A 21157-nucleotide genomic window follows, 5' to 3' on the forward strand; every position below is an offset into this window, starting at 1 on the left:
GACCAACATGTAGAGAATTCCAGGACGCCCTTTCTTCTCTGCAAACCACTGTCATCCCAGCACAACAATTTTAGAGAAGTATTAACGATATGCGGTCACTTGGTGTTCTCATCAGCTTCGTATCAGCAGCTTTGTCCTGGCAATACATTTTCGAAGAAAGCGAGAACGCCGAATGCCATGAAAGTTGCTTCACAACAACGATAGGCGCTTATCAAACTGTCAAATCCCCTATTTGGTTTTCGCAAAGGCCTTCCGATTCTTTTGAACGATCAAAATTCTCCGGCGTTAATGATACTGCGTTCGAACAGTGGTACTTCGAAGCCGTTTCAGAAGCTGGCGACGCTTTTATTGTCTCCCTTGGACACGATCCTTCGTATAAGGCTCTTGGATACGGCGTACTCCCATTTGAGATAATTCTTGTCTTCGCCAATGGAACGCGCCACGCAACAACGGACTTTGCGATTGAATCTCGCGTACGCGACTGCTGTGGGCAGGTGCGGGGACTATGGAAAACAAAGACAGGATCAGTGTCTTGGTCGGTTTCCGCGGATTTGAAGGCTGCAATGGTATATTTTGATACACCGACTGTACAGGGAAGAGCAGAACTTCAGTCCTTTACTCCAGCTCGCTTTGCGGACGGGACGTCGTGGCCATCGAACTCAGCACAAACACAGCTTGCTCCGCATTTGAACTTTGTTGAGACCATTCCAGTCGCGCATGCCAAGGTGGATCTCAAGGTACAAGACAGTCGGCTGACGTTTTTTGGTATCGGTGGACATTTCCATGACTGGGCTGCCTTTGACTGGTTCACCCTCGTTGACAGCTGGCGCAATATGCGAGCCAAGATTGGCCCATATGCTTTCTCATTGTGGATCCCAAGATCAAGGATTGCCGGAGGCATCCAGTATTCGTCAGGTGTCCTTTACAAGGATGGGATACCTATCGTGAAGGTTTATGGCCCTGATAACGACACTTCACAAGAGCGTAACAAACTATCAATTTGCGGGCACTTCGACGGGACAATATCTGGAAGGCTTGGCGATAAATCATCAGGCTGGATTATTGAGTTCGCTGAACCTAGGTCATCAAGACGATGGCGCTTTTCGTCAAAACATCAGGTTCTGGCGCACGAAGTTATGTTGGGCTCCGAAAGTGGTCTTTCGGTTTTCACGGACGAAGTGAAAGGGGGCGAGTTTACAGAAGAGCAGCACTCTGGCTACGGACTCTGCGAACAAATCATCTTGCCCAAGAGCATTGGGCCGTCTGCAGCGTGGGAGGTTTTTAAGACTCATCGCGACAATACGGGCTCCACAACGTGGCAGGCAGTGTGGTACATGTTTAGTGCTGTCTGTCGTGATGGTGTACTGACAGTCAGTTGGATACTGTTTGGGAGAGAGTGAGATTGATGTGCGAGAAAAGGTTAGAGTTAGTGGTCATAAATCGAGGAGTTTGCAGCCATCAATATCAAACTGCATCCCTCCACTAAGAACCATCAAAAATACTAATGGATGGGGTGTTGAACGAGAGGTAGCTTACGATCAAGCTGATGATTGAACATAGAATCTGATCCGCATCCTGCTCCCTACGTACTACTACTCCTAAGGTCATTTAGATCTGGAGTAATATGTTATTATATATAGAGAACGAGTGTCGGCAAAAGAAAAACTACAATCGTCCTGTGAAGACCAATCATCGTGAAATGCAGCCACTTCAGTTGTTATCCTTATCAGTTTAACTACTCTGTCATGTGCTTCACTTCCAATACCTAGAAATAATCCTTTAGTCTTGTCTTTAAAGTCGTGACAGGAATAAGGATAGCTTAATCGTCCTGGGCCATTAAACAAATTAATGTTAACTGTGACGGAGTGAAGTTATTTGCATCAGCTAGCTCTATGATTTATAAATTAGTCTAAAGTCTCCAAAAAGTTCCCCTCTCTGAACTTGGGGGTGTGATGACTGAAATCGTCCTTGTTGTAATTGTTGCAGGACTTGTATGCGCTGTTTAGAATGCCACAGCCAAGAGGCGAGTAGGTAGCAAAAGTAACACCAGGGCCCATGCAGGTCCGAGATAGGGCCATCTTCTAGCATTAAGAATGAAGAACGAGTACTCGATATACACGACGTTGATGTGCATCACCTAGGCGCGGCGAAGATCCACGGTGCTGAGCCTCATGTTTATAACCTCAATTGAGGTTCACTTTGCTGTGACAAGACGGCGACAATCGGCGACTCAATCGATGGTTTCATGATCGAACGACATTCGTCCGGTAGTGGTTGGCCACGTCTGTAAAAGTGGATAATAACTGGGAGAGGCTGGCCAACAAAGGACTGCGTAGCCTCACTTGTCCTGTCCTTTTTAATATAATAACGAACGAATGAAATACCTGTTCTGCATTTACAAGAACAATGACGTTTGTCGTGCTCTACACACGTTGTTACTCGTAAGTGCATAAAAGCACACCAGGAAGGATCAATCTTCCTCACGTCTTCAAACCCTGCATCAACAAAAATAACTTCGGCTTTCGTTACTTCAGGAAATGACAATCCAAACCCCTTCGCCACGCCCATCGAATCCTGTCTCAAATCTACAAACATCTCCTCAGCACACGAGGTAGCCGCATACCTAGTCACAGCCGTTAACACCTCTTCCAATCCAGCCAACGCTCTCTGGGAACTATAGGACGCCTTCTTTACGGTTACTGCTAAATCTAAGACTTTACATAAGCGTTACCTTGCCCTCTTAGATACTCTGCGAGCGCAACTACCTACGCAGCCTAATAACGTACCTATAGTATCTAATACAGAGCAGAAGCTCCTTAACTACTCTAAGGCTAATAGAAAGCTTCTTACTAGTATAGCCTTATTTATTATAATATTTAGCTGTTAGATCTACTTATAGCTTTTTATATAATATACTAATAAACTATTATTAAGTAGTATATTTATTATAGAACTATTTTTCTAGTTTTACTAGTTACTACTATATTAATAACCTTTACTACTCTATATATAGTTAGACATAGATAGTTATAAATATAAATAAGAATACTAATAGTATAGATACTAGTGCAGTTCTATATAGAAAAGAGTAAGCTTTATAACTATATTTATAAACTTACGTATAGGTATAATACAAATAACTATAAATAAATAATTTCTGTATTCTATCTACTATATGCCTTGTAGTAATACCCGCTAGGAAACGATGCAACCCCGCGTAGCCCCATTTTCGTTATGTGCAGCTCTGACTGTATTTCGCCGAACTACATCGCTTGTTGGAACCATGCCCAACGCGACCTGCAGATGCAGTGTACCATCAATACCGTCTTCTACCTCCGGAGGCATGTCCCATAGATCCTTCAACTCTCGTTGCTTCTCCCACATGTCGAATCTCCTCAAGAACTTGTGCACGCTGGCAAGTGCACTGTCCAAGCTACCACCAATCCACCCATGGTGCCCACTGCTCGCCTCTCCACAGATATGGAAACGGCTGTCCGCTGCTGGGCGTGTGAGATAAGGGTACAAGTTCGAGAATTTTCCAGGTCCAAATAGTGCAAAAGCGCCCGAAGTGAACGAGTCGTGCGACCAGCTCCAGGCGTGGTGTGATATGTAGGCATCCCCGATAATCTGGCGAACCTCGTCAAGAGTAGTCAGGCCATGGTAGGAAGTGGGTTGTTGTTGTTGGAAATTCTTCAGGTGCACCCGTGCCAGATTATCTAGCATTAGGTCACGGAGCTCGTTGTCATGGCGCGCGATCAGGCTACCAATGCGTGTCGCATCCTGAGCCCACGTGTAGCTACAAATAAGGGTGGCCGACTGATCTTGCGGGTCGTGGACATTATAAGATGGGTACACGCACGTGCGAAGGGGTGTATCCGTGGCGGCCTCGCCGCCGCTTGTGATGCCGCATTTCGTTATCCACCATGGATAAGAGAACTTCATGGCCACCTTCGCACTATCGTCGTAGTGCAAACTTCTGATTGCGCCCTTTTGACTAGGATGCAGGTCGAGACCGGTTAAATCCATTCGTTGCAGACACGGCAGGCTGGTTGTGTTAAAGACGGAAGTATAGGAAGGACGGCTTCCTTCGGGTTCCCCGGCAACTGTAACAGTGATTTCGTTGGTCTTTGAATTCTGGGTGTATTTTCGCACGCGTTTTCCATGCTGTACAGGTTGCTCGATAGTCTTCTCCATGGCCTGGATCAAAAGTGAAGACCCGCCGTCGATGCAGTACCACTTTATGGCCTCTTTTCTAGGCCCAGCAAAGTCGAAAGAGTCCATGACTGACTCCGAGAATGCCTTATCAAAGAGGCCGCTTGCTGTGTTGTTGGTCTCCAGCCATTGGACACTGAAAAAGTCCAGTGGTTTCAAGGGTGTCAGTCCATTCTTAGCTGGGGGCGGATTTCGCAGAATTTCGCGAGTAGTATAGCTATCGTATTTCATCAGGAGATTAAATCCTTCTTCGAAGTCTCCAGCCATCGCCTTTTTGAAAGGTTCGTAGATACCATTGAGCAGTTTGTTCACGTCGTCAACATTCGTGTCAGGGACTGAACCTCCGTTCGCTTCGCCAACACGGAACGGATCAGAGCCGCGCGGCTCGCCATCAATGATTGTTCTGTCATTATACATGGTTGGGCATTTGACAGAACCGCTCTCCGGGTCGAGGAAATACGGGATCAGCGGAAGATTCAACTGCTTAAAAAGCTTGAAAGTCGACTTCATGATGTCAATATCTGGAAATCGCATGGCGCCGATATCGTAGTAATCGTGTGGGACATCGGAGAAGTAATGAGAGTATATCCGCCCTCCCGTTCTGTCCGATGCTTCCAGGATGTCGTATTCCAGACCAGGAATTTTCAGGCTGTCCAGAATCATAGCAATGAATAGGCCAGTAATACCAGCACCGACGATGCAGATCCTGTGCTTGATACTCAAGTCATCGGGTTTCGTAGAAGAGACTCTGTCATATTCCTGCACAACATCTTTCGGGAGGTCGAATGGGCCTGTGGGAATTGTGTCTAGAAGGTCGCTCAGATGAGGAGCTGCGAAGGGAAGGCATTCTGTTTGCGAAGTCGCTCGCGAGCGATTCTGCTTCTGTTGACCATGGTCAGTCCCTTTCGTGAGGTTCGTCAGCTCATGGAAGATATTCTCCCTGATAAGCCTCGACGCCCATTGTGAGCGAAAGCTACAATCACCTGCGCTCGTACTTGGCGAAACCATGCTTGTGACAATCGAAAGGCTATGACTGAGACTCTTTGCATGTGACTGCCCTGGCGAGGTTCGCGAGATTTCAGGAGTTCACTTGGCAGAAGTACAAGGGAAAATACCGACTCTTCGAGCGATGATTTCAAATATAAGATTGGCTTCTCTGAGTAAGCTGGTCATGCACATGGTATAGCACATCTCCATGTCACACACTAAGTGGATGGGTCGGGACAAGAATGCCGAGGCGAAGAAACATTTCGCAAAAGAAATCAACGAGGTGATGAATCAGCCCGTGGGAGCCGGGAAAAGAGGCATGACAAGACATTTCCAGAATCGAAGGCTATACATCCCGCACATCGACTATTGGTGTAATCACCTCACATCCAATAACAAGTTTGCCAAGGATATTACTAAGATAATATGTCTAATTCAGTGTGTCGATTTATTCATAGAAACTTGCCTTGGTTTAACGAGAAACTGAGTCAGAAATGACTACAACATTATTAAATTTCATATTTCCCCAGCTTTAGTCTCTTCGTCATACATGTAGCAAGCTCGTGTTAGCTGTGTCACCTGGGAAGCGATCCATCTCAGCTCAGGGGTCCAATGGATATCTACGTGATACCGAAAGTAGATTGATTCATATATGCATATATGTATCTGTTACATGTCCCTTTCTCAGCTTTCCCTAGTAATCTAAGATACAACCAAGCTAGCCGCGATCGACCTTGCTGCGTATAAGAGCCATGCCTTCTCAACTTTATGACGTCATCGTGGTCGGTGGTGGCGCGATCGGGCTTGCAGCTGCATACGAGGTAGCCAAAGCAGGCAAGTCTACTCTGGTACTCGAGCAAAGTTGTCTTTTCAACGCGGCTGGGAGCTCCAACGACCTAGCCAGAATGTATCGCACCATGTAAGATAAGGGCATCACACTACGTGAATGACAAACTTCTGCTCAAACAGGACATATAGGTATACTGAGCCATTCATGGCGGAGCTTGCTCACAAGTCCATGAGCATTTGGAAAGAATTAGAAATGGACTCTGGGACATCTTTGCGCACAATGTCAGGACTCCTGAATTTCGGAGACACTACGATGGGAGCAGACACCCCAGAAGGTTCTTAATCAAGCTTTTCTGCATGTACGATAAACAAATCTAACTATGTTTTAGGAACACTGATGGGCCCTATAGCTAATCTGGAAAATCTGGATATGCCTTTTCGAAAGAGTACGTGTTCGACTTGATATCCAATTCTTCTGAGCTTATGAGACATCAGTGACGAAACTAGAGATGGAAAATGAGTACCCATTCAAAAACCTCCCAGAAGCTTGGGAAGGTATCTTCGCTCCCGATAATGGCGTAATCAATGTTCCACTCCTGCTTCGAACTCTGTCGCGCCTGGCTAAAGACTATGGCGCTCGCACTCAGCAATATACCGAGGTCAGAAAACTCGTCCCTGCGAAGGAGAACGACGAAGACATATGGAAGGTCGAAACCCATGTCAACGGTAATGAAGCTGTTTCATTCAGGGCTCGAAAGATTATCATAGCAGCGGGTGCATATACAAACCACGTCCTGCAACCTAGCTTTAATTTCGAGCTAAAGCTCAATATTTGGGAGATGGTGGCATCGTACTTTACGGTGAATGCTGGTCCTAATGGAACCCATTTTCCAAGTACGTACTGACGAAAACTGTTTGCGAGGCTGCTAATCATTCCAAGGTATGTGGTTCCAGTTCGCGAACGACAAGCATGGCAGGTCGCGGCTGTTCTACGGGTTTCCAGCCGTCGAGTGGGGTCCTCCCAATGTGTGTCGTATCGCAGTAGATGCGGCGACAAGACAGATTACAGACCCCAATCAACGGTGCGGTAGCGTCGTGAACCCCGAGGATATACACGACACACAGCAATTCATCAAAAGGCACCTAGTGGGGGTGGATTACACAACGCCTGCGTACACCTTATCGTGTCTGCAGACGAATACGTTCGGTACGTACATTTCCCTCTCTAGTGAAACCAGAAGCTAATCACCTGAGTTAGACAACATGTTCGTATTAGACTTCATCCCAGAACCGTATCTCCAGGGCGGTGCAAAAGATAGTGTGGCAGTGTTCACTGCCGGATGGGCTATGAAGTTCGTGCCGCTGATTGGCCGAGCCCTAAAAGACATGGTGCTGGATGGACATTCCGAACATGCGTTGGACGAGTTCAAGATCGACCGTCTGGATCCCAAGAGCAAAGGGAAAGATGGCAAACCCCAAGCGGGCATCATTAACGAGGTAGATGGTGACTTTGCCAATCGCTGGGAGTATCTCTAGTAGCCAGTATTTATGCACCGTAGTGCAAGCTAAGTGTTTATGTACTATTAGAGTAATAAACACTGTTGGTTGCCCTAATGATCCATCCGCTGTTAATTAGATTACCAGCGATAGCATAGTGCGGCTTTGGGACTTTTCGACCGGGACCAGGGGCCTCGCAATTCAGTTCTGTAAAGCTGCTCATCGAGACTAGTGCCCGTCTCTCGTGCGGGGGCAGACACGCTTGCCGACCTGCTTCGACTCTGTACATGGAAATCTACCAAGAAGATACAGAATCCACGACTTGTGACTTAATTGTGGCTACCAGCGAGGCTATTCAGAACTGGACTGCTATAGTAGAGGTTACAGCTACGGCGCAGGCTGGAATTCACAGCTTATGCAGCTATGTTGTACCTCTTCTGTCGACGCTCAGCGGAAAACGCGAGACGCTTCTGGAGACCGCCTTGTCTGAGGCTGTTAACACACAACAGAAAGCGATAATCTCATTCCTGATCGGCTTCTTCGTCGATTCATGGAGACCTCGTCACTCAAATCAAAAAGTAAGTATGATAATCAGAGATGCTTGGAGCTCCGTACTTCGCATCGTCGAGACATTGGATATTTGTACTTTCCACGCGTTCACATCCCTGGCAAGCTGACTCCTTCATCGCTATCTACCGGCGTCAACTTTGGACGCGATATCTTCGTTCTGCGGGCTCAGTTACAAGGACTTGCACTGGTACCCAGAAGCACCCGAACCATGCGGAGGCTAGGTTGATGCATGGCTTTACCTCTTTACCCTTGAGCCGATCAATCCAGGGAGGTGTCGTCCCAGTGTATTATCGTACCGACTGGTACTTGCCTTCCTAAACACTGGCTTTTTCTCGATTTCAAAAAACAGAGCTCTAGTATCAATGATATCGTGAGCCAGATGAAGCGTCCAGAAGAGTGGGCCATCGACAAGATCTTTCCCTCCGCACAAAATGCCCGAGTTTATATAAGAGTAAATGGTTCATCTGTGGATGGACGTTACAAGAACTTTCATAGTGGATTGGCAAGGGTGTGATCCTGGGAGGTGTGGCGGTCGAGAAGTAGTGCCACTGTCTAGCTAGAACGGCTCAAATAACTATTCAATTACTGTGTAATTTAACAGTCCCCCGCTCGTGACATGAGAGCAGTATCAGCTGTATAGTGATCAACTGCCTGCCAGGTGGGGGACAGGACAATGAGCGCCAATGAGGCAGCCAGAAGGATGAGTGCACATGCATATGCGAGGACTACGGTACTTATGAGCTGCATCGGCAAGGACTATTGTGCCGGGATTGGGGCTTCTTTGCTTACCTCATGCACCCAAAAAAGACTGAAAGCCCCTGTAGTCAGCATAATACGCCAACATTCTTTGTACGCGCCAACTGGCGAACTAGTCAGGAGTATTGTCGACGCCTCAGTGACGACATCGACCAGGAACGATTAACCTTGAGAGACGTACAAGATAAGTTAAGAGAATGAATGTAATTTGTGTAGTGCAGTGGTGTCAAACGCTGTAGCTTGGCTGCTCCACGAGGTGTCAAATTTTGGACTATGAGGTATTAAATCCTTCCCCGTTCTATCCCTTCACCACAGTGTCCAGCGATGTAACGACTACAGTGTCCAGCGATTTACCGACCAAAGTGTCCTGCGGTGCACCGAGCTTTTGTGCGTCATAAAACGCATGGATAAAGCTGTCTATTTCCTCAACGCTAACACGGCGGACATCGGCAAAAGCTTTAATACTGGCTGTGCATTCCTTGTATCGTTCGTCCGTCATAAAAAGTTTGAGCGTCTCCGCCCTCGACTTGATGGCATTCCAGCCGGTCAAACGAGAAGCATAAGCTATGTGCCGTTTCATCCCAAAGTCAGCTGGGTTGATGCTTTCGTAGGTAGAAGGATTGTTAAGAACAGCCTTTGTGTGAATGCCTGCCTTGTGGCTAAATGCGCAAAAGCCAGTGATGTAGTTGTTAAAGGGGATCTTGATTTGGACGGCATTGGCGACAAGCTCCTCAATGTCTTTGAGTGTCTTGAGGTTGTACTTGTTAGAGACATACCCGCGATCTGACACGATCATGCGGGCCATTAGACCCCCAAGGGGAGTGATACCATTACGTTCACCAATCCCTAAGACGGTTGTGTCAATATGGGTTGCGCCCGCTTCTAGGGCACAGAAGGCATTGGCAATAGCACACCCAGAGTCATTATGGAAGTGCGTTTCGATGTCACATGAGACGACATGCCGGAGGACTCGAACCAGCTCGTAGACTTGCCTGGGATTGGCACAGCCTACCGTATCGGCAACTCCAATCCGGTTGACACCTATCCTGTCGACGGCTTGGTAGAGAGGGAACAGGTCGTTAATATCCGAACGGAAGCTATCTTCAGACGAGAACCTGATCTCAAGATGCTTGGATTTGACAAACTCGATGACTTCAAGCGCGATCTTCGTGATATAGGATATGTCCTTGCCGTGGGAGTGCGACATGAGGTGTGAAGACGTTCCAATAACGACATTGCTAGAACTATTAGCGAGGTTCTGGGTTCTGTATAAGATGTTGATGTTTACACGCCGTCTACGCCAGTCTCCACAGCAATCCTAGCATCATCCATGTGGCAACGAATGTGGGTTAGAATCTTTATTTCAAATTAGTTACTGTAACCCACGTAACTGGTCTGGAAAACTCACTTTGGCGTTTAAGCCTAGCTTGCAGATTGCCTCGCAGTCGGCACGCGACTTCGAGCTAGCCGCTGGTGACGTAAGTTCAATCTGATTCAAAAATAGATGTGAGTAGCTGGAATAGGAAGAATTGGATACTTGTGTGGGTCATGATCTTACATAGTCAACACCTGTGGCCTGGTCAGATTCGATGTCTCTATACACTCGCTAAAGATACGAAACGTTTCGCTTACCAAAGTCGTCCAGAGCTTTAGCGATCTTGATCTTTTGATCTGTATCGAAGAACGCATTCTCAAACTGCTCCCCCTAAAGATTGGTGTTAGTAGGTGAACTTTACTTCGAGCGTGGTTTGAGCTGAAGATTACCTCACGGAGGGTGGAGTCGATAATCTTGAAGCGAGAGACATTGCCTAGACCAGGGTGAGCCATGTTATCTAATTTCAACAATGCTCTCAATAATTCTGCGATCATTGAGAACCTGCATGTACTTGGCAATCGTGGACTTACTTGCGCTAGAGTCTTTTGAGAAGCCGTTGCAGCCATTGGCAGCACTAGAAGTTATTCTTGGTTGGCCTGTCATAGCTGTAGACTCGTGAAGTCTAGGTGCTTTCGAAATTGAAGTCTGAAGTTCGACTATTAGAGAAGATGGCGCTTATTACATAGTAACCGGAAATATCCCAAAATCAATAATGGTGTAGAACATTAACACTAAATGACTAAGTTTCTTAAGCACACGGTTGCATTCTTAATCAAGAGCACTCACTAGTTTAGTCACACAAATGACTTACTGAGTCATATAAGTAATTACAAGTAATTAGCTTAGTCACATAGAGTAGCGGGTCAGCATGCGGTCTACTACCAGGATCTTAGTATGTGCGTCTCTTGTCATCATTCCATCACTTGGGTAGTCTGAGCTGGCATGCTTCGTCTACAGACCATTTTAGCGCTCGGATAGTATATATTCACGACGAGGATTGTCTCTAATGGAACATCGTCAATTCCACCCTCTTCATTTTGACGTGTGTAGTACACACCATCTTTCCAAGTCACGCCATGGCTTTCACCGTGCTATCTGATCATGACATCAAACAATTACTGAGCGGTCTCACCTTAAATGATACCCACGAACTTATTAAAGCCTTGCAAGAAATCCTTGTCGCCTACTCGTGCCAGAATGAGCAGCAGTTCCAGCCAGAACGTGGTGTTGTTTCTCGGCCGGACGGGCAGATGAGCTTGTTCATGCCCGCCACGACACCACAGTCGGTCGGTGTCAAGATTGTGGGCATTGCTCCTTCTTCCGGATCCACCACCACCACCTCGCCGGAGGCATCGCCACCACCGCCAGGGATACGCAGCGCCCTTACCCTATGTAATGCTGTAGGAGAAGCTGTCGGTATACTCAATGCCGCTGAGCTTACGGCTTTCCGAACCGCCCTGGGCTCTATGCTCCTCTACCAGTCTCGTAAAGAGACAGGTAACATTGTGGTCTTCGGCTCAGGGAAGCAGGCACAGTGGCACATTCGTTTAGCTGTGTTGCTACGTGCGCAGGATATTCGCAAGATCGTCATTGTTAATCGAAGCCGTGAGCGAACACGAGGACTGATCGCCAGTCTCATCAAGGACTCCCATGCGCCCTGGCCGTCACATATTAAACTGTACCAGTTTGAGGAACGTAACGAAAACCTCGAAGACGTGGTTGTAGATGCGGACGTCATGTTCTGTACCACTCCAGCCACCAAACCTCTTTTCCCCGCGAAATTCCTCACTTCAGAAAGTTCTCGAAGAAAAACTCGATACATCTCTGCTATCGGCTCATACCGGCGAGACATGGCAGAGATCGATCCAGAGCTCCTTAAGGCTATGGTGGATCCTTCTGGAATATTCTCGCAGCAAGTGTGGGAAGGGCATATCACGGTTGACACTCGCGAGGGTTGTCTGCAAGAGGCGGGAGAGCTGGTCAGCGCAGGTATAGATCCGAATAAGATGCTCGAGGTCGGACAAATCACTAGATCTAACGATGCCCCCCTGGCGCGTACTGAATGGCTCGAAAGCGGCTTCGTTATATATAAAAGTGTTGGAGTAGGTGTTATGGACATAGCGGTAGGGCGACAACTTCTGCAACTTGCAAAAGCTAAGAGTGTTGGGATAACCTTATCAACTTTCTAGAAAATAGATTAGGGAGTATATAACAAGAAATCTACTGTAAAACTCCACCTATCTTAGATTTAGCTAGCAGGGGTAGCGAGAGTGCTAGATAAATGCTTTACTGTAGACAGTACTTGGGCTAATGTCAAAACTACGTAAAATTCTGCTAGCGCAGCCCTCCTACTAACAAGCAAAGAAGAGAGCATGTAACTTAAGGCTTATTCTTCTACTTATTAGTAAGGACAAGTAAGCAAAACGCGGCATTTATGTTTCTAAGCTAGTGTCTAGCTACCAAGTATTCCTACTAGCTAGATCTGAGACGGCTGGAATTTTACGGTAACTGCTCGCCCCTGTCGCTAAGGCTTCTCGCGGCAAGCGCTCCGCCGCGCTCCCGCCTGCAGTACTCCCGTATGTACTAGCGAGAGCGGGATTGAACTACCAGCAAACGTATTTCAAGGGCAGGATCTAGTCTCCACGCCTCCTGCCTACTATTCTACTAATAGCAAGACACGGATGCAGCCCCTAGAGACGGCTGCTAGTAGTTGAATTCAGCGCTTACTAGTACATGCAGTCCTTCGAGCAGGCGATTGCCTGTACCAAAAACCGGCTGTCACTAGTACCTACAGTAGACCAGGGACTTCTTTGCCCAGGACAGAATCCTGTAAGATTGATTGGTGCATTAATTAAGCCCGCTCTTGTGCGAGCTTTGGAGCCAGAGCGTCGAGGAAATCCTGGATTGCAAGCTGCCCTTTAATGTCTAGGAGCTTGTACGTGGTTGCTTTAACGAACAGGAAGTTCTATTCGAGGTACCAGCTCTCCGCATCTATGGTTCCTTGCTTGGCCTTCTCTAAGTGAGCTCTGTATTGAGCTCGTACGAGGTTTTGGTAGCTGGAGTCCGTCGGGGCTAGGTCTTCCTTCAGGACTCGGACTAGAGCTTGGACGTTGATTTCTTATCTGCCACTAGTCTTACTATCCCATAAACCGGTACACTGAACCCGCAGATTTCAGCCAATGGAATCACGTAGCGCAAGGTCTCAAGAACTTCATAATTAAAACTTAGCATGCCTAAAGATATAACAAAGTGCACAGGCACCAACTTGCCGACGTAATTTAATTAGTTGATAGTCGGCCCGCACTCCGCGGGTTCAGTGTACCGGTTCATGGGATAGCAGGTGCCAGGAGCCCGGGGTTCACGGTTACGTTTACCCAGTTCCAGAGGTTTCTGGATTCGAATGCTTTGTGCTGCCCAGTCGCTCGATAGAGCGCGGTACTCCGCAACTCTTATCTAGTAGAGATCTAAATAATCTTCTTTAGTGGGTTTGGTCGGGAGCTCGGGAGCAGTTTCTAGAAGATTCCTGGTATTATAGCCGTCTAAATTGACCTGTTCCTACACGCCTTTGCTTATAGCGTGGAATTGGAGCTGCATATACCAGTATGGCCGAATTGATCGATCCTTGGGCTGGTAGTTGCCTGTAGGCAGAGCTGTGTCCGCCATGATAGCCTGATCGTGGGGAGTGGAGGAGAGTTTAATCGTGTGAGTCGATCGAGGGGAGGTTGTTTAAACAGATTGGAGAGTCTAAACCTATATTGCAGCGTATAATTGCGCAGAGAGAATAGGACGGCGTTCTTGAAGCGCCGGGCTTATAACTGTGGAGGAAAATAGAGCTGGACATAGTAAATTCAGGTGATCAATCAATCGACTACTGCCCTACAAGTCATCGCGAGTAGAGTACCTATATATACTACAAAAAGACCGTGGAGGAACGTATCTCCAGCTCGAGGGATCAGCTTACGTGTGGTTGAGATGCGTGATATTATGTAACAAGTCATGCTCCTGCCTATATTCAAATCTGGCACAGAGATTAGCAGACGGGTGCCAGAAGGTTGCATGATAAGTACTACGGATAAGCTCCAACAACTCAACTTGCTGTCTAACGGAGAAGATTAGACCCATTATCGCTCGTACTATCATGTTGGTATAGGTACTCCTGGCATAGACCAAGTGTAGTGATAGGATCCTGACTACGGTAACAGAGAAGCATCATAACCATCAAGATGGTTTGTGGTCGTTGAGGCTCTCCAGGCATAACGGTATGTAGTATGATGCTTGTGATCAAGGCCCAGGTATTTGGAATCTGATTCAAATGTGATGTGTCAGCCTTTGTTGTACCGTAGAAGCTAGAGAGGCAGAACAAACCTCCTGCTGTAAAACACGTGTGATATGAAACATCTGATCAACCTGGAATTCTTTCTGTGTCAGGCCTACGACGCCTTGATCCCGCAGATTCATCCTCGCCAGTCTACATTCCTCGGCGTATATGTCTTCCGCACTTTTCAGCGTCTCTCTCACGTAATTTGCCCGCTCCCATGTCGGCCATTGTTTCGAATGTTCTCTGATATTAGAAAGGAAGTTGGGGAGTTGTCTGACCCGATTAAGTGACTGCTCATGTGACAATATTGTCGATTTGCTCAGGTCGGAAGTATAGTACACTGACAACGCTTCGTCCAAATTGCTGAAGCCGAGACGTCTGCTGCATTCCACTAGAAGACTGAGTCGCTCCAGTCTTGGGACATCGGATTTTAGCAATGCTTCGTGTCCGGCATCTTGTGCCATGGGTGCTGTTGTCATCTTGTGAGCTGACTGACCGCTATTGCCACCGACCCGAACGTGATCCGATGAACCAAGATGTCGTGGAAGCGATGTACTTGACGGGCTTTGGCTGTGATCTGGGTTTTTGTGTCCTCTTCCCATTGACGGTGAGTGAACTCGTGTGCGTTCTAGCACGGTTTCCAATGCTCCCGAATCTGCCAGGAACCATTCAAGGTCTATAGGTTGAACTTCGACTGGAGCTCGGGATAGTGAGTCCAGCTGAGCTACAATGTTGGTTTGTGGGTTTGCGTTGAAACCTGATTCGACCGCGGTGTCGGACCCCAGGAGTGACTTCGGAGTATGATTGCCAACAAATGTGATGTAGCTGGAACTTGTACCCAATCTGTCTGATATGGGCTCGGGGTTTATTGTCGGCAAGACTCCCGGTATTGCGAATGACAATGTTGGATCGTTATGGGAGGACAACGGCATCGATGTATCATTTTGTATCGAAGCGCCGGCAAGGCTATCAAGCTGCTCCTCTAGCTGGCGGATGCGTGACTTTAATTTCTCCCCTATCTCGCGTAGTAAGAGATTGTCCATTAATTGATTACAGTCTCATGGTACAACTCACGGTGTACGCGTTGAGCTACGCGATTCTGAATTCTTTTCTTCTCTTTCGGATCGGTCGTACTGGTCCAAACTTCCTCCATTACGAATCTATCGCGCAGCACAAATAATTGGTAAAAAATGGGGGAAAGTCCTTTACGCTTAGTCTGGTCTTAGCACACCTTGGACAGGTACATAAACTACACAGAGAGGAAGTTTCAATCAGTGAAGCCAATCTGTTCGAGATCAACGTACTATAACACTGAAACAACGCGGAACACCAAAATACTGTTTTCGTGGGGGTGGTTACGTGAGCATGGACCTCACTAGGGTCCTACCAGACAGCCTACCCTTTTACAGGACCCTAGCCCTTGCTTAGCGCTTGTTATATGTTCGAGGGAATACGGTGGCAGGCCTTGCGTGACAAGCTTCAGAAAAGGCGCTTTTGCCGTATACGCTAACAGCGTAGGATTCGAGATCTTTCAAAGCTAGGTGTAAGAGAGCCTCCATGCTTTTACATAGATCAAATCTTACCTAGGTAGGCACTGTTAGATAGCATTGTATTCGTTAATGTTTGCAGGCCTTGAGGCTCTCTAGTTCCGTCGGCACCGAAACGATATACCCAGAGCCTACCAAACATTACAAGCGCCTAGTGAGCTGGCAGCAGGTAGTAAGCTTACATGAGTATGATGTAATGTATCTACGATAGATGCAGCAAACGCTAGCTCCCTTAAAACCTGACTCTCAAGCCACGTGAGCACCTAAACGATATTAAGCCTACTGAGTAATACAAGCGTCGAGGTACAGGGTTCCCAGTAGTTTATCATTGTAAGATTCAAGCGTGACGTGGCGTAATAGCTCATTCCAGAGCGTCTCCCATTTTTGTGTTCGGTCCGGCTCGGGCAGCTAGTTCTGTCCTGGGTATAGGCCTACGGCTTTTTCCGCGTAGGACCGTTACTGTTCCTTGGTGCGCATCAAGGACTTCGTCCCTATTGGTAGCGCGGAACTAATGCGGCCCTTTTCACGGCAGCGGTTACGGACGGCAGCGGTTAACGACCGCCCGCACACCTGTTAACCACACCCACATAAGGTAGATAGGGGATAGCGTTATGCACGTATAACACAACCGTCCTGTGTTACAATTTCCATGAAAGCTAACAAGGTAGGGAGAGGGTAGGTTGTTACTGTTACACACTGTTAGAGTTAAACAGCGACAGCAACGCGACAGCAAGTATAACAGCAATGTAGGAGATCGAATAACAGTTAGCTGTAACAGTGTTGCAAATCCTATAAAGCAGACACATTACACAAGATTGTATAGAGTCCGTGCGACACTATTGGCACTAGCTGCCTTATGCGGGTACTAGTTTACCAGCTATGCGGGTAGTCGGTAATCGCTGCCGACCCGTCGAAGGCAGGGCCGCGCGGCCGCTAGCTCCCACAAAACTTGGCGCCTATCCTATAGACGGGCTCGTTGAACCTGCGGATTTCGGCCCGACTATTGGCCAGTCAGATCGCGTCAGCAAGTTGGTATTATGCCTGCCCTTAAAATTTTCTTGGCACGGAGTTTTGGTTTCGATGTTTATGAGTTGTGCTATACAAATCTATTGGCCGAGCCCGTCTATGGGATACCTAGGCCTCTTAACTCCTGAGTTGCGTTAGCACCTAAGCGATATCAAGCCTACCAAGTAATACAAGTGCCTAGTAAGCTAACAGCAGGTCGTAAGCTTACATGGGTATTAAATAAGTCGTTATCTCATAATCTGCTTTATGGAACCCGCGGATTTCCTCCAATAAGATTGTGTAGCACAAGTCGAAAAAACATTGAGATTAAAACTCAAACTCTTACAGGGCAAAGTACTAACTTGCTAACGCGATCTAATTAGCCAATTGCTGGGCTGAAATCTGCGGGTTCTATAGAGCGAATTATAAGAAAACTAGTTTAACTGTACTACAAGCCCATCTCAGTTGCTAACATACCAGTAGCCGAATCTAGACCTCACCACCAATAGATTTGACTTCGCCGTAGAGGAAAAATTGGGCGAAGATTGCTATGTCAAGAAGCAATGTGCCTAGACCATCCACTAGCCACGGAAGATTCACCAGTATATGTCGACCATAAATCTTCCCCGCGTTACAGGACTGGCAGCGGTTTGGAACAGCGCTGGTCGGGTCAAATGCGATAATAGAGAAGACATACATGAAATTTCCCAAGCAAGCGAAGAGGAAAAACAATATAGAAAGTCCCTCCACAGACTTGCGACGCCAGTTCAAAATTAATTGAGGGAAGCGTGAAGCAAAATAAAACACAGCGCCAAGCCAGCCGAATATTTGACCCCAAATGTCATACTCAGGGACCTCCCAAACAGGGGCTGGACGGCTACTGCTTGTGGAGTGGTGAATAAGGTACCAGCTAACCATGCCTGTAGTACAAACCAAGAGAACAGCCACTATATTTCTTAAATGCATCTGTAAGCGGGTATATGTGAGAGGCGTTGCAGGCTCTTCGGACACTATAGGCAAAGCTGAGGGAAATTGAGAGTGAGTTTCGTTGTTGTTTCGGCTTCGCCTCTCGTCAGCTGCGGCTCCATCTAGTAATGTTGTTCTTTCGTTCGGTTCTCCTATTTCCATCGGCTTCGGGGTGGAAGGCAAGACTTTCTCTTTCCATGTGAAGCCCCTGTAGAAGAAGCATTGAGCCAACAACACTATATCAGCCACGGTGAAGTATATAGCAAGAATGATCATGGTCGGCAGGACGCCCTGGAGTATGGCTCCCACGACATTGAAGATATCGCCCAATAGCCATACTACAAGAAAATGTAGTGATAGGCCATCAGACGAGCCTCGACGGAAATTCTCGAGAATCTGTGGGCTGAATACTACAAGCCATGCTACGATGGAGATGGTACTGCTCGACGAAGGACGATCAGCTCAGATAAGGAGTAGAGTATTGTGCGATGGAAAGTATGTGCCCAGTTTTGTAACGCTAATAGATCCACTTACCCGCATATGCCTGAAAAGGCTTCAACATCTAGATCCGGTGACGGTATGGAAGCTACCATCTTGGTAGCAACGTGGACAAACATAGGATTCGCTAGCCGATGAGAAATGAGCCTTGTGAGTCGGTGGCAGACAAAAGGATATGTGTAAGGACGATACTGAGGGAAAACGGGTCCGAATTTGTATGAGGTATGATGAACTTGAAGAATGTACTATCTCTTTCTAAAGGTCGGCGTACAAGATGGAATGATAAGTAACGAAAGCAAATAGACTTCTAAAGTCTGTTCCCAGCGCGGACTCGCTACACTATTGAAATTTGCTGAGAGGTACTTCCAATGCCCAGATTACTAGATACAGTGTAAGAGTAAGAGATGTAGATTAGTCAGAGCTATGCCACATATAATTAGTGCAGAGATGACGCAGCGTGATAACAAAATGACACTATGAGGTTAAAGGACATTGGGTTGTAAACAGTCTCGGCGGCGATGACTAAATCCAGTTATCCCCGTTGATTTATGTGGAGGTCTGACTGTGTCCGAAGCAAGGGTCTCAAACTGGATACTGGATAGTCAGACCTAACGTCAGAGATCTAGAGTCGGATAACTCCGAATCTAAGTCTTACTAATTAGTTGTGGGGGGCTCGCATTCGGCTGCGGTCTGTCCCTTGGCTTCGGCTACTGATTGGTTTCGTCAGGTGTAAGGCTACGATACAAGGGATCTCTTACTCAGCACCTGCAGGGATCTAGACACGATCTTGACGATCTTCAGGGATGAAGGACCGAAGACCCCCACAGATTGCCAGAATGCGTGAAAAGACTAATCGCGCACTCATTATATATACGACAATACATACGCATGTATCGTTTACGAGATACAGTCTCGGTACTTGCCCAGACTACCCACTGCTGACGTTTCCCGCAGATATCTCTCCCTTCTCCCATCTTCTCTCTCTGTCAAGATAAAAGGATCAGTGTCATGTCATTCAAAATTTTCTCAATGGTCCAGGAAGAACCCGGCCCCCCTCCCGACGGCGGCGTTCGGGCCTGGCTTCAGATCCTCGCAGGTCATCTCATCAATGCGCTGACATGGGGATACTCTGCTTCATTTGGCATCTATCAACTTCATTATACGACAACGTTATCGTTGCCAGAGTCGCAAATCGCCTGGATTGGCTCCCTACAAGTCTTTTTTACGTTCTTCATAGGAACAGTCTCCGGCCGCTCTGCCGATGCGGGCTACGCTCAGCACACAGCCCTACTGGGCTCTGTGTTGATCGTGCTCGGAACCTTCATGACAAGCCTGGCGACCAAGTACTGGCAGATACTCCTCGCGCAAGGCCTTTGTACCGGCCTCGGCATGGGCGCTTTATATATGCCGGCCGTGGTTGTAATCGGCTCGTACTGGAAGGAAAGGAAAGCAATGGCCTTAGGGTTGGCTGCTTCTGGGAGCGGCACCGGCAGCATACTGTTTCCTTTGGTCGTCCAACACCTTCAGCCGATCATTGGGTTCCCTCGCGCAGTCCAGGTGCAAGGCTATATCGCTCTGGCGTTCGCAATTGTCATCAACCTTCTCCTTCGGCCACGTCTTCCACCGCGCAAGGCGGGTCCACTCGTTGAATGGAAGGCATTCTTGGAGCCTACGTACGTTCTCTTCGCAATCGGCGTGTTTCTGATATTCTGGGCGGTGTACTTCTGCTTTTTCTTCATAAACACATATGCGACCTCGACTGTTGGCCTGTCTCCGGAGGAAGCTGTGAACCTGCTCGTGGTCATCAACGCCGTCGGCATACCAGTACGACCACTGCTCGGATTAATTGCCGATAGATACTTTGGCGCACTGCCTACTTTGATTGTTTCAACGACATTCCTCGCTATCATGTTGTTCGCCTGGATTCCCATTCGCAGCGTGAGTAGTCTGTACGTGTTTTCCGTATTCTACGGACTCGCTACGGGCGCAACTCAAGGAAGTCAGTATACGTCCCTTCCATTCACTCTACCTTTAGCACGTCCTATCGTGAAACTACCTCTAAGAAGCGAGCCCTCCTGATCGCGCTTCGAGCATTGACTAATGATGTATACCGCGTACAGTGTTCGTTGGCGGACTCGCATCATTGACCACGGACTCAAGCAAGCTAGGCGTTCGTTTCGGAATGGTATGTTCTATACTAGCATTTGCATCGTTGGCAGGACCGCCAACGGCAGGTGCTTTGATCCAAAGCGACAATGGAGGCTTCCTCAAGGCACAGATATGGGCGGGTACGGTGACGATTTCTGCTGCTCTCTTCATATGCGCGGCCAATTGGACCCAGGTAAAGATTAACCGTCCAGCTCAAGAGCTAAGTAGCGGTAAACTAGAGGGAGAGGAACAAAATCCTAGCAGTTCGGAAGCTGTCCAAGTAGAAGACAACAGGCGCATAAAGGCGTAAGCTCTCTGTGTACACTTATACTCTGGAGACTGAATAAGACTTTCAAATTGAAGAGCTTCTTTAATATTTTACCGATCGTTAAATTCTTCATATTTAAAGACATCATAAGATTGAGAAACTTACAGGCTTTGAATAATCAACATCTAATTATTAGCTAACTACCTGTAGGCGTGTAGTAA

The 21157-nt window shown here is 47.4% G+C and overlaps 8 protein-coding genes across 8 annotated transcripts; 4 read left to right on the plus strand and 4 right to left on the minus strand.

Annotated features, from left to right (window-relative positions):
• Positions 1 to 89: 89 nt before the first annotated feature.
• Positions 90 to 1602, plus strand: P153DRAFT_353984 (uncharacterized protein; the record flags this gene model as incomplete). Its single annotated transcript, XM_033666476.1, has 2 exons — positions 90 to 1370; positions 1561 to 1602. The coding sequence occupies 2 exons, from the start codon at positions 90 to 92 to the stop codon at positions 1600 to 1602; spliced, it is 1323 nt and encodes a 440-aa protein (XP_033526859.1).
• A 1593-nt stretch (positions 1603 to 3195) lies between these two features.
• Positions 3196 to 5220, minus strand: P153DRAFT_382098 (L-amino acid oxidase; the record flags this gene model as incomplete). The annotated part of the gene is made up of 1 exon (XM_033670106.1): positions 3196 to 5220. One exon carries the CDS (start codon positions 5218 to 5220, stop codon positions 3196 to 3198), a length of 2025 nt encoding a protein of 674 aa, XP_033526860.1.
• Positions 5221 to 5951: 731 nt separating this feature from the next.
• Positions 5952 to 7524, plus strand: P153DRAFT_332702 (FAD/NAD(P)-binding domain-containing protein; the record flags this gene model as incomplete). Its single annotated transcript, XM_033665524.1, has 6 exons — positions 5952 to 6118; positions 6178 to 6323; positions 6378 to 6434; positions 6484 to 6882; positions 6929 to 7195; positions 7247 to 7524. The coding sequence occupies 6 exons, from the start codon at positions 5952 to 5954 to the stop codon at positions 7522 to 7524; spliced, it is 1314 nt and encodes a 437-aa protein (XP_033526861.1).
• Positions 7525 to 9109: 1585 nt separating this feature from the next.
• Positions 9110 to 10638, minus strand: P153DRAFT_382100 (homocitrate synthase; the record flags this gene model as incomplete). The annotated part of the gene is made up of 6 exons (XM_033670107.1): positions 9110 to 10049; positions 10100 to 10167; positions 10220 to 10300; positions 10370 to 10380; positions 10444 to 10516; positions 10576 to 10638. The coding sequence occupies 6 exons, from the start codon at positions 10636 to 10638 to the stop codon at positions 9110 to 9112; spliced, it is 1236 nt and encodes a 411-aa protein (XP_033526862.1).
• Positions 10639 to 11262: 624 nt separating this feature from the next.
• Positions 11263 to 12375, plus strand: P153DRAFT_393460 (ornithine cyclodeaminase; the record flags this gene model as incomplete). Its single annotated transcript, XM_033671235.1, has 1 exon — positions 11263 to 12375. The coding sequence occupies one exon, from the start codon at positions 11263 to 11265 to the stop codon at positions 12373 to 12375; it is 1113 nt and encodes a 370-aa protein (XP_033526863.1).
• Positions 12376 to 14285: 1910 nt separating this feature from the next.
• P153DRAFT_393461 (uncharacterized protein) lies at positions 14286 to 15657 on the minus strand (the record flags this gene model as incomplete). The annotated part of the gene is made up of 3 exons (XM_033671236.1): positions 14286 to 14489; positions 14552 to 15519; positions 15579 to 15657. 3 exons carry the CDS (start codon positions 15655 to 15657, stop codon positions 14286 to 14288), a joined length of 1251 nt encoding a protein of 416 aa, XP_033526864.1.
• Positions 15658 to 17545: 1888 nt separating this feature from the next.
• P153DRAFT_373231 (PQ loop repeat protein) lies at positions 17546 to 18615 on the minus strand (the record flags this gene model as incomplete). The annotated part of the gene is made up of 2 exons (XM_033669452.1): positions 17546 to 18461; positions 18557 to 18615. 2 exons carry the CDS (start codon positions 18613 to 18615, stop codon positions 17546 to 17548), a joined length of 975 nt encoding a protein of 324 aa, XP_033526865.1.
• A 913-nt stretch (positions 18616 to 19528) lies between these two features.
• Positions 19529 to 20978, plus strand: P153DRAFT_308773 (putative monocarboxylate permease; the record flags this gene model as incomplete). The annotated part of the gene is made up of 2 exons (XM_033664719.1): positions 19529 to 20519; positions 20641 to 20978. The coding sequence occupies 2 exons, from the start codon at positions 19529 to 19531 to the stop codon at positions 20976 to 20978; spliced, it is 1329 nt and encodes a 442-aa protein (XP_033526866.1).
• Positions 20979 to 21157: the final 179 nt, after the last annotated feature.

The sequence above is a fragment of the Dothidotthia symphoricarpi genome (genome assembly GCF_010015815.1).
Source record: "Dothidotthia symphoricarpi CBS 119687 unplaced genomic scaffold P153scaffold_4, whole genome shotgun sequence".
Classification (NCBI taxonomy): Eukaryota; Fungi; Ascomycota; class Dothideomycetes; order Pleosporales; family Dothidotthiaceae; genus Dothidotthia; species Dothidotthia symphoricarpi.